Here is a 17,788-nt window from a genome sequence, read left to right as displayed (position 1 = left end):
AGGAACACAAGTTTTCAGTTGTTTTAAGGTGCAGGTGCAGAAATGTTAACAGGTATTCAAGAGGCAGACACACCTGCTCTCCTAACCTTTGCAGCTTGTTGTATAAAATCTACTTTAGGTCAAACAGCGTTCATCCAGAGACCAAAGAGTGTGAAGGTGTCACTGTGAAGGTGATGGAGAAAGATAGGGAGTGAATCCCCTCACCCACAGAGGGAACTTCCTGCAGAAGGGCCTGCCCAGCCTCACAGTTCCTCCACAGCAGCATTCCCCTCTGACCAGGGTCTCTGAGGGTAAAGGGGACAGGAGGCAGAGACCTTAGCTTCATTTTTCACAATGATCAAGTAGCATTTTTCATAGGAAATAAAAACCTAAGACATTAGTTTATTGAGCTAAAATATCAGCATTGTTCACTATCCCAAGAGGAGCACAGGAGGTAACTCCAAGGCTGCTGAAGGTCAGGGCAGCACAGAGCAAGGCACAGTGATGGGGAAAGGGAGTCGGGCTCAACTGCAAAGAATCACAACAGGTAGCCAGGACTTATCCCACAGAACTGCCCCTTGGGCTCCTGGAGAAACATCCAGGCCCCACCATCACCTCTCCACTGAGGAGAGAAAGTAACAGAATTTTTTGGTCATAGTGACATTTTGGCTATATATCCTTAAGAAAAGGACTGGCACAAGCTAATGGGGAACAGTGTGATAAAATAAAATGGAATCAATCAGGCTACTGTGTTCTACCCCCCAACTTTTCCTTTTTACTCAAATAAAGGAGCAGAACAAGGCCATTCATTATCTTCTTATCTTTATCTTAAAGCCTTGGCATTTCTATTAGAGACAAACACAAAACACCAAAAATTGTTCTAATACTACTTGGAAAGGCATCAGCAATATGACAGATAAGTTCTTGTTCCCTCAAGATATTTTACTATCTATAACTTATGATAGCCCATAAAAGGATGCTGGGTAAACCCAAATCTAGAGATCTGACTCAGAGTAATAGCCACCCTTCCCTCCAGGGGTAACTGTCTTTGGAGCTTTGCCCCCAAGCTCCACCTGCCCTGTGCCGCTCAGATCTAGACAAGCAGGCACAGAGGCAGCACTGGTGATTCAGCACACACTCTTGTTAGGTCCCTTAGTCTTGAGAACAAAAGCTCACCTGGGAAACAAGGAACACATGGACCCAGCTCCACCTGAGCACTAGGAGAGAAGAATGGCATGTCTGGAGCAAGCAAGAGCTTTCAAATACCTACTTTTTCTGTTCCAAAGAGCTAAGGACTATTCACATTAGAGGACATTAAAGTCCTTTTGGCTCATGTAGCATACAAAAACTAGACCCTTCTTACCAAGCAGGCTTTAGGACAAATGTCCATGGGAGTGGGCAATGCATTTTTTTAGTCAAAAAGTCTCCATGTTGGGAAGACTTAAATCCACCAGTCTTCACTTAGCTCTGTGTGGTGATGTCTCTGGAAAGGTGAAAACAAGGGTAAGATATGAAGCTCTGTAAGCCTAAATTTCCCCAGATATAAAATGAGGGTAGTGGGGTTTACCCCAGAGGATCACTGTGACACAATATAAGTAAAACACTGAGCTTAGCACAAAGAAGACAGAGGTGGAGGAATATGGGGCCTAAGAAAAGAAACAATAAAATTATATATTTGGACAGGATAATAGAGGGTTTCTAAAAGTCTTCTTTAAGACCAACTCAGATCCTTGGGAAAGACAACATACAATACTGAGTTCCAAGATAGCAAAGCAGATATATCAAAGACAATGTATGATTTGGATACATAAAAAAAAAAAAAAACAATGCCTTCCTTCACACACTGTTCTTCCAGAGAGACATGAACGCAGTATTAACTAGTGGACACAGTCCTGATAACATGACACAAGACCAGTTCTCGATCTGGAGATATGACAATGCTCTTAGTAATTAGTTCACAAGTCAAAAAGACAATGACAAAAAAAAGTGTAGATTTTTCATCCTTCAGAGGAATTTTCAGTTGTAAATTTAGGATTCCATCATTTCTTTAAAGGAAAGCCACGAAATACATCAGCCTGAAGAATGCATGCCTGCCTCATTTCAGCTGATTAGCACGTCTTCTGAGATTAAAAACTAGGATGGCTTTCCCGTCTGGGTTCCTGACTGCTCCTTCGCTTTGAGTTCTTTTAGCTTCTTCTCATAGCGACTCATGAAGTAATTATCTGGTTCAATTCCTGCATTCTTCAAGTTTTCCATGACCTTTTCCAGTCTGAGCACTGAACGGGCTCCCTCAATCTTTCTTGTGCTCAGGTACAGAGTGAACTCTTGGAAATCCAGAAGCTTACAGGTGTCCACAGAACAGATATTCCTGATATCACTGCTTCTATCCAAACGAGGGAAAAACACCAGTCCCGACAACTTCTCTAGGTCCTGGAGGCTCACTTGGAATTCAGTTAACTGGGGTTGGAAACCAATGGCTTCATTGGGCACCACAAAGGCCCCCAGTGCCAGCGGTTCAGTAGACTCTGGGCTTCTGCGAGCCAGTATCACCTTATAAAGGTGTGAGGGAACTGCCACATTGTCCTCACCAATCACCTAAAAATAAAGTGACCATATTAATGATGCTGATTTGTACTAACAGTTCACAATTTTTTTCTCAATTGGCCTTATAAGCCAATCTAATCACCCCATCCCAATGAATTCATATTCAAGGCAGACATAATAAGTGGCAATAGAGATCCATCACAGAAAAGAGGAATATGTAACAGATCAATTCTGATCACATTCTTTAAAATAATGCAAACTCAAACATCAGGGGTCACTGTCTTCTCTGAATGTGGGACAAAGGACAAAGACATGCCATGAGTGAGGTCTGAGTTTTTAACGGACAAGAAAAGTCCTCATTTTCTCTTCATCCCATAGAACTTCTGTTGCTCTAAACATTCAAAAGTCAAAACTGTTAGACTGGGTACTCCCAGCACTAGAAATAAAAATGTGGCCTTGGTTTCTCAAACTCATCAGGAAACTAAATAAACCATCTTCAAAAAAACAGCCAGACACATCATCTTCAGTATTTCTAGTGTCACCTAGACTGTGGCTCATTTTTCTAATTAAGTAAATTTAAATGCTTTTTCTCTGACTTCTGCACATCTTGGACCATCAAACATGGAACTTCTCCCATACGTTGTTAAACCAAACCCTTGGGAAAGGTATTCACGCAGTGAAAAAGCAAGAGCCAGGATCAGGAGGAGAAAACAACTAGCTATCTGTGGAGGTTGGCCGTATTAATGAAATAACATTATCATGAAACCTTTTCAAATTTCCTTCCAATAGGCTTAAAAGCCTTATCTGTTGTCTAAAAAAGAAAAATTGAACCATCCATTTACTTAATGGTCCCCAATAACATGACATAATCCAACTAAAATATGTTCATGGCATTTCCGCCCCTCCCAGGTCCTTCCTTGGTAAGAGTAGTTTTTCCTTCCTGATCAGATATCTCTGCTGGGTATAGGATTCCCTGTTGGGAGCCCAAATACTGCAGAGAGATGAGAACCACAAAGGAGGATTGTTTACTGATTTTCCCAAACTCCTACCTACAAGACACACAGCCTAGGAACTCCAGGACCATCTGCTGTCACATGTGGAGGTCCCATAGCCATGACCTATGGAAGGGTTGAGGGGAACACCCATCCACAGGAATGACTTCTAAAAGCAACTGTCTGAACTTCCTGAAAGTGGTTAGTCAGGCTTCAATGTAGACTGAGGTTTATGAAACTACACAATCTATAGGCACAAAAACCTTTACTCCAAAAAGTAAACTCATGTAGCTGGGAACATAAGCACATATCAAAGCAAAAAATATTCTGAAAATAAACCACAAAGGTTCAAAACCAGCCCACAGATTACCAACACATGCTAATTCAACAATGTCACTCAGAAGCCCTGAGCCTGAAACTGCTGGAGATACAAAAAGAAATAAGATGCAAGTCAATGCAGCTGGCCTGCTCTTAAGAAGTCTACCATTGCCAGGCATGGTGACATATGCCTATAATCCCAGGGATTTGGGAGGCTGAAGCAGGAAGATTATAAATTTGAGGCCAGCCTTGGCAACTCAGTGAGGCCCTAAAAGGGCTGGGGATATGGCTCAGTGGTAAAGTGCCTCTGGGTTCAATCCCCAGTACAAAAAAAAAAAAAAGCAGCAGCTTCCATCTGGACTAGGTGGGGGAAGGGGGGAGGGCACAATATTTGCAGCTTTCCCTGCAACAGAATGTGGCTAGTTGCCAATACTCTGAGGGAGCTCAGGGGAAGCTGGGGACCAGAACTGAGGGCATAGCTACAGCTGAGCCACACTGTTTGCAAGGAGGAAGAAGCTGAAATGGGCTTCAAAAGTTCTGGCCACTACTGGGGATCCAACAGTTAAGCAAATTCTTGGTGCCACCTCGTGGGCATTCCATACCACTGCAGCACAGTTCTCAGACCAAATTAAGAATCCTTCAACACCACCCCCCTTGGCTGTTTCGTGGCCTCATGGACTTCTTGTCTACAAATGGCAATCTTCAAAACAGATTAGCTGATCATGCCTATTCGCTGCCAATAGAGCTTCTATTTAGGTTCATTAAATTCCAGGCAAAAGTAAAGACGTTTGGCATTTTTATGTTTGACAGTTTTACTTCTCTGACAGTTTGCTTCTCTTTCCTTCCCTTCCTTTTTTTCTGTCCTTCCTTTCTTTTTCTGGTGCTGAGGATGGAACCCAGGGCCTCAAGCATACTAAACACACACTGTACCACTGAGATATACCCCCAATCCACTATTACTTTTGAGAATCCTTCTGGACACAGGAATTCCTCCTAGGAACCAGATGTGATCCTTCTAGCCATGACCTTCTCACAATATTCCAAGAGGAATAAAATATTATCCCTAGAAACAAGTAGGAAAATGAAAACTTACCCACTTATTATCTCTTCTATGATTCAATCTGCTGTATTCTCAGAAAACATACATCCTTAAAGCTGTCTAAAACAGGAACTGGTTTAATTTAGAAATCTTTAAAACCCACTGTTTGAATTTAAGATCTTTTAAAAAATCTTAAGATACTTTATCTTTTTTGTACACAACTCAACCTGCATTATTTTTCCCATTTTGGGAAAAATTGGAAAACTTCCAGAAAACATTTCTAGACACTACATGGGTACTGAAGCAAAGGGTTCAGTGGACTGGAAGCCCAGATGTCTGGTCAATTCCTGGGGTTGCCACTAAGCTGCAAGTGATATTCACCTTTTTCTTGTTTCTTCATTTACAAAACAGGCTCACAAGATTGTTGCCATCTTCAAGATCGTTGTGGAGACATACTGACATGTTAGTTAAGAAAAAGACTTCAAAACATGCCAGGACTATGTTAAAAGCTATCTGGCAGTGAATGGCATTCAAAAAATAGGATATCAACAGGGGAAAAAAAAATGTTTTTGCAAGTGGGATAGTGAGAAAACAGGATCAAGCAAAATTAGACCAGTTAAAGGTCAACAGTGGGTTATAGAAAAAGAAATCAAGTTGGGCACAAATGATGCCCCAAACAAAGGACTTCTAGGGCTTACCATGAACCAAGTCTTTAATATCAGTAAATCAGCAACAACCCTTTTCATAAAAGATTTAGGTATAAAAATACTCCACACACACAAAAAAAAAAACCTTTACTGCTATTCAATTACTCAAAAGCACTGAACTCTTGTCAAGACTACAACAAAAATTTGAAATCACCTGGGACTGAATAGAAAATACAATATAATACAACAAACAGCCATAAGCTGGCACTCATTCGTGACCCTAAGTTAGTTTTCTTATATGCTGGCCTGAGCTTGATTTTGTCCAACCAAGAGACAGAAATAACAATTATCACTGCTATCACCAAAACCTCCACTCCAGCCCCCAGAAGAGGACAAAAAGAAACAAAACCCAAGCAAAGCCTGCCATATATAAAATTACTGTGCCTTTAATAAAATATTAAGCAGTATCTTGAGAAAAAAATGGTTTTGCTAGAATCAGAAATATTTGGTGATATTCCCCTAGTAAGACAAAAAAAGAAATTCCAAAAATAAAACTGCTAGGACATATCAAGAGACCAGGCCCTTAAAAAGTTATGCCAGTCAAGTGAAAGAAACAAACCATGGTAGTTTGATAAATAGGGAATTCATACCTAAGAGGACAGAAAGAACAAGAAAAGCGAGGCAGTCACAGGAGGCGGAAGGAGGTCACCCCTCTGTTATCTGCAAAGCCTCAGCAGATGCTAGTGAGGCAGCACAAACCCTACAAGACAGAGCACCCCACACTGGGGCACCTGCTCCAGGCAAGGAGGTGGATGGGAGCCTGCTAAATCACAGCAAAACAAGCACCTTTCCCCAGACTGTCAACTGTCCTTGAAGGCTTAGGGTGGAAGTAAGGAAATAACCAGTAAAATAATTTATTTTTGAACTAAAACAAATAGATAAGGAAATGAACAAATGTTTTCCTGAAATATAAAACAGGAGACTTAAAAAAGACTCCTTTATCCCATCATGTGATGGCTTGGGATTCCTGGGGGCATGTTTTCAATTTCCTCCCCCTCTCAACGTTGTTGGTGGACATCTGGGAAGTGCTGCTTGTTACAGTATAGAGATTGTTAAATACTTCTAACATTACCACCACCATCGAGTTGTAAAATCTGCATGCAGCTCACTCTCTTGTCAGGTCATTTATAATGTCCAAGCCAGAATCTTCAGGTATGTTTCACTTGTCTGGAATCAATCTCTTCTTGAAACAGGCACATCAGAGAAAGCACACGGATGACCTCAGCTATAATAAAGGGGGTGATTCTGATTAGAGCCGTCAGATGACTCACTTCAGATAAAATCACTGCTACCAATCTTCCCTTAGGCTCACATTTACTCAAGTTCTGCAATGCTGTGATCCTCTCCTACATATTCCAACAGACATTTCTGCCTGGCTATAAGGAATCCTCCTCATGGCCCATTTTCTGTTCTTATTTTTGCATGCTAGCAAATATTACTTGTAACTGCTCTCCATCTGCACATTTTTTATTACCTGCTGGCCTTAAGTGTTTGTACATGAAGAGCATAGCAGTCCCTGTGGTGTAAACTTTTGAGAGCCTCAAAGAACAATGCTATAAATGATTGGCAACAGTTGTAAAAGTCAGACCTATATTTGAATCCCTTCCCTTTTGTTTTTGGTACCAGGGATCGAACCCAGGGGCAGGCACTTAACCACTAAACCATATCCCCAGATCTTTAGTTTTTATGTTGAGATAGGGTCTTACTAAATTGCTAAGGGCCTAAGTTGCTGAGGCTGGCCTCAAACTTTCAATCCTGCTGCCTCAGCCTCCTAAGTCACTGGGATTAAAGGCATGCCCCACCACACCAGGCTTGGATCTCCCCTTTACTAGCAATCTTGACTTGGACTTGAACCCTCCTAGCCTCAATTTCCTTATCTATAAAGGATAGCCACTAATTTTTTGTAAGGGTTACAATAAGGACTGAATGAGATTAGCACATATAAAGCTATTTATATACCACCTGGAATACAGGCCCTCGATAAATATCAGTTCTTTTGCTTCACTTCCTTCTAACACATATATGATATATTGCCTGGACAGAAAACAAATCAACACCCCATTTTCATTGGGTTACATTCTTCTAAATTAAGGTTCAGAGGATAGCTATAAGCAAACAATAAATACTGAATGGTTAAATAAGAAAACAAAACACTTTCCGAGCATTCTGAACTGCCATACATAATTGCAAGGCATTCTCTTGGAGATAGGAATTCACGAGTCAAATCACAGACTGATTTAGGGCTGTGCAATGCTATGTCACCTTTCCCAGCATTGCTAAAGGACTTTTAAAAGACTCTGCTTATTAAAGAGTAGCCTGAATTTTTTACCTGGGCATTCAGGTCTCTACCAACAGGCCCAACCTTTCATTTTTGTCTCCTGTAAATCAACATTCTTAGTATTTCTCAGCACACACCCTACCTCTTAGTCTCCTCCCCTTTCCTAATCTTCCCTCCTATGCGGGTTTTCCTTAACCAAATTCTCCCAAGTTTATATGATTTGTGTGTGCATACATATAAAATTTGAGCCAAATTATTATTCTTAAAATGACAAAAATTTCAAGACAATTTTCCCAATTAATAACAGACCATATTTTGCTCTCATGCTAACAGATACACTAAGGATACATTAAATTTTTTTAGGTTTAAAATCAGGTTTGGCCAGCCACAATAGCACATACCTGTAATCCCAGCAGCTCAGGAGGCTGAGGCAGGAAGATCAAAAGTTCAAAGCCAACCTCAGCAATTTAGAAAGGCCCTAAACAACTCAGTGAGACCCTGTCTCTAAAAAAATAATGTAAATTTTCACAAAAGCTATATTATTACAGAAAATTTTGTCAATTAAAAAAAAACATAAATACATCAAATTATAAGTTGCTTTGATATGCTTCTGAGAAAGATGAAAAACTATGACTCTCTGGGGATATAGATTGTCAACATTAAACTTTATGTATGCAAAAAAAAAAAAAAAGAACCCATCTCAATGCAGTTATTTGCTTTCTTAGTGACCAGGGTCTATACATCCTCTTCTCAAAAAACACAGGAACAGGGCTGGGGTTGTGTTTCAGTGGTAGAATGCTTGCCTAGTATGCATGAGGCACCGAGTTCAATTCTCAGCACCATATATAAAATAAATAAAGGTACATCATTGACTGAAAAAATATTTTTTAAAAAAACCACAGGAACACAGAAGACAGGGAAGAAAGACCTTCTTGACAGCCACTAAAGACAAGAGAATTCATGTACTATGCTCTTTGGGGCTCTCTCCACCCACCGTAAAAAAAAAACAGGCTAAAAATAAATGTGGTGAACACATATGACAAGCCAAACAGCAGAACGAGCACTCAAGAATCAATTTGTCATTCAAATCTTGGTTTCTAAATATCAATCCCACTAGAAGGAATCAGGGCTCCTTAGAGAAATGGCTGACACCAGAGTTTGGCCAAGATGGGGCTAAAACATAGCCCTAAGCCAAAGGCAGGAAATGCTCTTTTGTGTGTGTGTGTGGTACTGGGCGTGAAATCCAGGGGCACACTACCACTGAGCTACATCTTCAGGAGTTGTTTTCTTTTTTATTTTGAAACAGGGTCTTGCTTACTTGCTGAGGCTGGCCTTAAACTTGGTGATCCTTTTGCCTTAGCCTCTGGAGTTGCTGGTATCACAGGCATGTGGCACATTTAATGTGTCCAGCTCAGAAATAAGAAATGCTTTTGAAAAATGATGAAGCCAAAAAACAAAGGAGACAACTTGAAGGGGCACCTAATGGCCAAATCTGGGCCACCTGAGCACCAAAATCAATAATCACAGCCAAGTGATTAAACCTCACTGAATAAAATAAAGAATCCATGCATTCACATTGATAATAAATTAGAGAGAAAAGTTCTGATGGTGGAATAGTAATTAATAAATGTAGAATAAATAAGAATTAGGAAATCATCATTTAGGGAATATTTATAGTTAAAAACTAATTCAAGCAATAATCATCAATGGATGATAAAACTACTGCGTGAGAGTTTAAAGAGGACTCCCATGGCCTCCAAGTATTCCCACAGATTACTTACTAATTTCAAAGGGGAAAATGGTGTAGAACCCTGATAGATGCCTCTTTACCCAAGTAATTAAAGTTAGCATCATCAATAATAGGACTAACGATATCAGATGCCTTTTCATGTAATGCAATCAGCAGGACACAAGATCACTTCTGTGATATTTGGCCAAAACCATAACTATCATGTGAATACAACTAACAAACCCAAATTGAAGGATATTCTACAAAACATCTTGTCTATGTTCTTAAAAAATGTTCATTAAAAACAGCAGAGTGAGAAACTATTTCAGATTTAAAAAGACTACAAGAGATATAACAACTAAATGGAATGTACAATCTTGGACTGGATTCTAGATCAGAAAAAAAGACTGCATAAAAGAAATTATTGATGCAACTGGTAAAATTTGAATACAGACTATGTATGAGATAATATTCTTACATGTTGAATTTCATGAATTTGATAATTATTCTAAGGTTATTCGAGAAAACAGAATATTTAGGAGCAAAGGGACAAGATATTCATAAGCAATTCTTAAATGTTTCAGAAAATAATAAAAACAGGTAAATGCATATTCATATGGGGAAGGGAAGGACAAATATGTTGAAATGTTAACAACCACAGAATCTAGGTGACAGATACAGGAGAGTTCTTTGTACTGTTCTTACAACACTTCTATAAATATGAAATTATTCCAAATAAAGTTGAAAATATTAACCTGCTTGTCAAAAAACAAATGAAAAGATTCAAGTGGGTTTCTAAGTTAAGCAACCTGAGCACAGGTTTTTGTGCTTCCTTCTTCCAATTTAAAAATTAACACCCCACACACACAATGGCCACAATGAGGCACAAAATAGAATACACGCATGAAAATGCTAAGTATGGCAGTAGTGTGTTAACAGACTAAGTAAGAACCACCAGTAACTTTGGGAAGATGAAAGTTGGATGTGATGAGACCATTAGATAAAACAAAGAGGAAGGAGCCAAAGCTCAAATTTTTACTGCTCCTGAAGTTAAGTAGCGTTCCACTGCATAAAGGTGTCAAAATCAAGGTGTGTGACTGAAAATTTCATCTGCAGAATTACTGTACAACAAAAGCAATAGCCAGATGGTGCACTTAAAACTTTCCTAGAGAGCGTATCATACCTGCAGATTCCAAAGTCCTGTTGCCAGGATTTTGGAACATTTTCAGACAACCAAGAACTTAGAAAAGTTTACCATCCAGACTTCCAGACAGAATTTGAGGATATACTCTCCCACCACCACCATCACCTGCCCGCCACCACACACACCACTATAAATAAGAAAGAGGAGGAAGAGGAGATTAAGATAAAGTGGACCTAAATAGTGTCACAAAAACAAATGACAAATGTATAGCTGACTTAAAACCAAGACCACCAATGGGCAGGCTTCTGGGACATAACTCTCCCTTGGTTTTCCTCCCACATTCAAAGGTTGTTCCTGCGATTCTCTTACTGGATTCCACTTTTCTTGACTTCTAATGTCCTAGTATTCCAGGGTGCCAATGACCTCAGTCTGTTCTCTCCTACCTATCCTGACTTATTTTCTCATCCTGGCTTTAAATACCATCTGTTGCTGGATGTGGTGTGCACGCCTGTAATCCCAGCAGATCGGGAGACTAAGGCAGGAGGATCTCCAGTTCAAAGCCAGCCTCAGCGAGGGTGAGGCGCTAAGCAACTCTGTGAGACCCTATAAAATACAAAATAGGGCTGGGGATGTGGTTCAGTGGTTGAGTGCCCCTGAAATCAATCCCCGGTACCAAAAAAAACCCATCTGTGTGCTAACCACTTCTAAGACAAATTCCACTCCCAACCTGAACATCTAAATCTCAAATTTAATTATTTAATATTTTATTTGGTACTGGAAACTGAACCCAGGGCACTTTACCACTAAGCCACATTCCTCAGCTCTTTTCATTTTTTATTTTGAGACAGGGTCTTGTTAAGTTGCATAAGGGACAACTAAACTGCTGAGGCTGGCCTTCCATTTGTGATCCTCCTGCCTCAGCCTTCCAAGTCACTGGGATTACAGGTGTGTACCACCACACCCCTCAAATACTCTCAAATTTACATAGCCAAAACACAACCCTTAATTTCTAGCTTATAACCCTGATCCTCTCTAGTCTTCCCCCATCTCAAACTCTTTTCCTCCCATCTACCACCAACCCACCAGGAAGTTCCTTCAGTTCTAGCTTCAAAGCATATACTAAATCAGTGCATTCCTCACCATTTCTACCACATTATCCCATTCAAGTTATGATTTATCACCTAAGAAAACTCCATTAGCAGGCTGGGGTTACAGTTCAGAGGTAGAGCACTTGTCTAGCATGTGTGAGGCACTGGGTTCAATTCTCAGCACCACATATAAATAAATAAAATAAAGATTCATTGACAACTAAAAAAATATGAAAAAAAAACCCACCATTATCTTTTTAACTGCCACTCTCCCCACTTCCACCTATTATATTCTTCACAAGCAACCAGCCTGGGCTTTAAAATGTAAACCAGCTGGGCAGAAGAGTACACACCAGTAATTCTAGGTACTTGGAGGCTAAAGAAGGAGGATCACAAACTTGAAGTCAGCCTTGGCAACTCAAGAGCACCATGTTTCAAAACAAAATTTTAAAAAGGTCTAGGGGTGTAGCTCAGTGATAGAGTGCTTGCCTAGCATGCATCAGGCCCCAAGTATTGCAGGCGGAAGGGTGAAGTAAACTAGATTATGTCACTATCCTGATCAAAATCCTGCAAGAGCATTTCATCTCAATCAGTCCAGACTCCTTCCCATTGCTGCCTCCTATGATCTACCTCCTTCTCAATGGTGCTTCTGCTCTCACCACTTTGAGCAGAACACTGTTCCTTGAACATGTCAAACTCAGTCTCACCCATCTGTCTTTGTAGCTGCGTATCCGCTAGATGGAAAACTCTTTGTGTGGCTTGCACCCTACTTAGGATTCTGCTTGATCTTATTTCCCCTCACTGGCCTGGCCTTTCTTTCCTAACCCCTCTACAATCCTTTGCTATTCTTTATTTTTCTACATGGCTTTTTGTTTACATCTTATTCACTATAAAAAAAAAAAAAAGGCTCCATGAGGGCACTCATTGTCTGTCTTATGGCTATAACACAAGTACCCACAATAGTGCTAGGTACATAACAGAAACCTAATAAAAATTTGCTGTACAGTCAGGCACAGTGTCTCAAAATAAAATATAACAAGGGCTAGGGATGTGGCTCAATAGCTGAACACCCTGGTTCAATCTCCAATACTTTAAAAAAAATAATAATAATAAAAGCATATTATTACATTTTTACAAATAGCAAGTATAATATACATTGCCAACTTTACCTTCCACTTCTATTTTTCATTTGTCATAGTATCTCTCAAGTGGCACAGACTTAATGATATAGAATTACATCTACTTCTTTACAGGTCCAAACATACTACTTATAAAATCACTAATACTATAAATTCTAGTTTTATATTTAATAGATCTAGGATTACAAACTCAAGAACCAATAATGTTCTTATTCAAGTTATGATTGTAAATAAGTGAAATGGGTCAGGGGACCACTAATGCACTAAAGAACATGTGCTCAATTTAAAGAGAATGCTGAGACTCTTATCTAATTAACTGGTGTTTATGAGAATATAAGCCAAATGTGACTGATACATCTGACTTTTTTTTAAAGAGAACCTAAAATCTGGATTTATATGAGCTCTCCTAATCATTAAACATTACCAACTAATCCAAAAAACAACCTACTAATTCCAGTAAAATACCTCTACAGTCTGGCATCAGTTTACAACCTGTGCTAATAGGCAAAGCTCAGACTAAATTATAGTTAGCAAACAAATGGAAATGCTGTGAACCTTGACAATATTTAAGTGATACATTCTGAGTAAAGATTTAAGTATATCATGTAAAGTCAATGATGTAAAGTTTACTGAAAAAATAAAACTATGTGACTGGTGGAGACTGGAACAATACAAAAAATGAACTAAATAAACAATATATTTCATAGAGAAGAATCAACTATTAACAAATGGTGAATCAATGCTTAAAAATAGTTTTAGCAATCATTATTCTAAGAAATAGAAATTACCACCACAAGAACTAGAAAATGAACAGTGGGGTTCACACCAGAAGTGGGAGACTTTACCTTTTCATCTTATACCTTCGGTAACTGGTGGAAAGCCATTATGGGATAAATTTCAAGTAAGACCAAAAAGAAATTTCTCTTGTTCTCTGCTACAGGAATTCCTAATTTCCGTACTAATGCCAGCACCCTGTCCCATGCTTTGATAAGAGGAGACATGTCAAAACATAATATCTTTTAATCATTTGGTCCAAACTGTATGCTACAGATATTATTTGAAATTCTTTGATATGGGACTGTTGATATTCCCTGATTTCAGGTGACTGTGATAGCTGCAAAGTGATTTTTATAATCTTTCATTTATACTGATTTTAATATAAATGAAGTTTCCTTTTCTGTTCATTTGGTATTGCTCATTTTTTGATGGTTCTGAGGATAAGAAAAGCAAATATGTATACTTTCTGTCATGATTTCTGGACTCCAGATAGACTGCTGGCCAATAAAACTGAAGACAAAGAAACTCAATAGAACCTGTTGCAATACTGTAGGTGTTCAGAAAGATAATTAAGTCAGGTGTGGTGGCTACTCAGCTACTCAGGAGAGTAAGGAAGGAAGATAGCAAGTTCAAGGCCAGTCTAAGCAACTTAATGAGACTGTCTCAAAATAAAATTTTTAAAAAGGCTGGGGGTATACCACTGGAATAAAGTGCTCCTGGGTTCAATCCCCAGGACACCCCCCACCCCCCAAAAAAGGGAGAGAGAACAAGAATTAATAAAAGTTGTTGAGTCATGGGCAGGGGCTGTGGCTCAGCAATAGAGCACTTGTCTAGCATGTGAGAGGCCCTGGGTTCGATCCTCAGCACCACATAAAAATAAATAAAATAAAGATATTGTGTCCAACTATAACTAAAAAATAAATACTAAAAAAAGATTTTGTTGAGTCAAAGAAATTAAGAGATGACTCCAGTTGCAAAATGCAGGAAAGAATGGAGAAACTAATCAAGAATACAGTTTAGAGGGGGGCTAGGGTTGTGGCTCAGCAGTAGAGCGCTTGCCTAGTATGTGCGAGGCCCTGGGTTTGATCCTTAGCACCACATGAAATAAATAAATAAAATAAAGATATTGTGTTCAACTATAACTAAAAAATAAATATTAAAAAAAAAGAATACAGTTTAGAAATGCCATTTAGCTTCTGCATGCAATTCTGTACACCTTTCCCCCACACATTTGTTGAACTAAAGATCTGCCAGTGTGAACATGGATAAGTCCTACAAATTAACAGAGACATGGAAAACTAATGATACTGGCTCAAAGGCCAAAAATCTGAAAGAAATGAAAGACTTAAGACCAGAAAGGCTTTAAAATAAAAACAAAAAAATAATAGTATTACTCAAAGCATACTTTTCAGGAAGCTAATCCTGACTGACATCACACATTTGAGCATTATGATGCCAAATAAGACTGAGGAAAGCTGACAGGTCTCTTCTGAAACTCTTCAAGGCTACTTGAACATGCTTCACTGATAAACTATTCAAGAGAACCAAGTTGTCTATTTGATAGTTTCAATAAGTTTTTGGTGTAATAAGAATTATAATACAAAAAATGTATTTTTAAAATTCTGAACTAAGACTTAAAATTTGCAAGAACAGCACAATGAACTCCTTTCTTCTCTCAGATTCACCCCAAGTTTTACTATTTTGTTTGATTTGCTTTATCACTCTCATTTTCCCTAAATTTTTGAAAATAAGTCACACACACCCCCCTTGGGCCCCTAACACTTCAGGATACACTTCCTAAGAACAAAGACAGAGGGGCTGGGGATGTGGCTCAAGTGGTAGCGCGCTCGCCTGGCATGCGTGCGACCAGGGTTCGATCCTCAGCACCACATACAAACAAAGATGTTGTGTCCACCGAAAACTAAAAAAAAAAAATTAATAAATAAAAAAATATATATATATTAAATAAATAAATAAATAAATAAGAACAAAGACAGAACAATAACCAAAATAAAAAAAATACAACTATTTAACCTATAGACCTCAAATGTAGCCAATTCTCCCAATAATGTCCTTTTTAGCAACTTCTGTTTTTCTAGTCTAAGATTACACTATGTGTTTTGTTTTCATGACTCTTTAGTCTCCATTAGTGGGGAAGAGTTGGTTTCTAAAGCTTTGCTTTTTATGACACTATCCCCTCTAGTAAAGTACAAGACTGGTGTTTTAAACTGGGTGGTGGTACATACTTATAATCCCAGTGACTTGGGAGGCTAAGGCAAGAGGACTGTAAGTTTGAGGCCAGCCTTGATGTGGGGATGTAGCTCAGTGGTACAGTAACCCTGTATTCAATCCCCAGTGCCTCGGAAAAAAAAAAAAAAAGATGACAGGTGTTTTACAGAATGTCTGACAACTGGGGTTTGACTAATATTTCTACACAATGGGATTCAAAGTTATGCTTCTCAGTGCATCAAACCAGGAAGTACAGCATACCAGCAAATCCCATTCATTATTGGCAATATTAACTTTAATCACTTGGTTAAGGAGGTGACTGTGATTTTTATAACTCTTTTCATTCCTGAAAATTTATTCATTGTCATTCTTCAGTTAGCAGAAACTTTTTTTTTTTTTTTTTGGGGGGGGGGGGGTACCAGGGATTGAAGTGGTACCTAACCACTGAGCAACATCTCTAGCCCTTTTTTATATATATATTTTTTTATTTAGAGACAAGGTTTCACTGAGTTGCTTAGGGCCTCGATAAGTTGCTGCGGCTGGCTATGAATTCACAATCCTCCTGCCTCAGTCTCCTGAGCTGCTGGAATCACAGGCATGCACCACAGCACTAAACAGAAACTTTTCTTTATATCCCATGTATTTATTTACTCATTAAATTATGGATTCTTGTTTAATTCAACAAGTTTATAATCCATTTGCATTTATTTATTAAAATATTCCCAGATACGGTGACTGAGAATTGTTTCAAGCAGACCTCTAAGTCCTTCTGACATGTCCCCACCACATGCCTGAGTAGTCCCTTGCTCCCTGGCACAAGATGTTCCATTTGAACTTTCCCTGTGCCAGCCCTGGAATCAGCCATTTCTCTACAGGGCTAGGTCCTTGTAGAAAGAGATGACTTTTTAGAAACCAAGGTTTGTCTCAAGATACACTCATTGCTAATAGCATATCATTGCTTCTAGGCCCTCTCAACAGGAAGAATTAGGAGATATATATATATATATATATATATATATATATATTTTATATTTGTAAGTTATATTTTTAAAAACTGTATCTAGTATAAGAAAAACAAATCATCTTCCACTGCAGCATTTAAGCAACACAGTTAACAGAAATGTCCATAAACAAACTGTGAAGTACTCTTAATTATTGGTTAATATTTCCTTTGAAACCTTGGGTAAACTGTTCTACTGCACAGTAAGCTAGTCAAATAAATCTTTCAATTTTATGAATACACAACATTCATAAAACCGTAACTTGATCATTTCAGGTTTACAGTCAAAATTAAAAGAACCTTTTTTCTGGTGATAAGAGTACAAAGAAGATTTAACAAAGCCCCAAATAGTTAGTATTTGACAAGAGAATAAAGAGAGTTTTATGCCATTTTGAGAAATTAATCAGAGAAGAAAAGTTTAAAATAATAAATTTTGAAACACTAATTCATTTGCCATGCCTCACTCCGATAAGAATTACTGGGATTCTCTGACAGTGTGACAGTCATTGGAAACAACTTTTCTACTATTTTCAGCCAACAAACAGATGTAGTTGAACCAGTAACTTCAAGTGAGAAAAAGGAAGCAGGCTATTCATAAAGACCTATGTGATGTGCTGGATGTAGTCACTGGGTATTTGGTCCACACTGGCTGATCAAAAGCAGGCCAAGCAGGATGGAAAATACTCCACAGTTTCTGTGTTTGTTTTCCTAAATCTGTTCCTCAAGTTATGCAATCTTGTCACAGATTTTCTTGAGTAATCATTGAATCTAACCACCTTTATTAAAGACCTACTTTATTCCCAGAACTGAGCAGGTGTTCCCTCG

The 17,788-nt window shown here is 38.7% G+C and overlaps 1 protein-coding gene across 2 annotated transcripts in view; it reads right to left on the bottom strand.

The window, feature by feature from the left end:
- Positions 1-361: 361 nt before the first annotated feature.
- Exog (exo/endonuclease G) overlaps positions 362-17,788 on the bottom strand; it is a 28,164-nt gene continuing 10,737 nt past the window's right edge. For both annotated transcript variants that reach the window (XM_046437059.2, XM_046437060.2), the window contains one exon: positions 362-2,574. In XM_046437059.2, the coding sequence (XP_046293015.1) occupies positions 2,113-2,574 (462 nt within the window). In that variant the 3' untranslated portion in view covers positions 362-2,112. The remainder of the gene's footprint in view (positions 2,575-17,788) is intronic.

Source organism: Marmota monax, unplaced genomic scaffold (assembly GCF_021218885.2).
Source record: "Marmota monax isolate L192 unplaced genomic scaffold, Marmota_monax_Labrador192_F-V1.1 WCK01_AAM20220418_F8-fsc00021, whole genome shotgun sequence".
NCBI lineage: Eukaryota > Metazoa > Chordata > Mammalia > Rodentia > Sciuridae > Marmota > Marmota monax.
The sequence above is the reverse complement of the archived record's forward strand: the minus strand, read 5'-3'. Positions and strand labels throughout refer to the sequence as shown.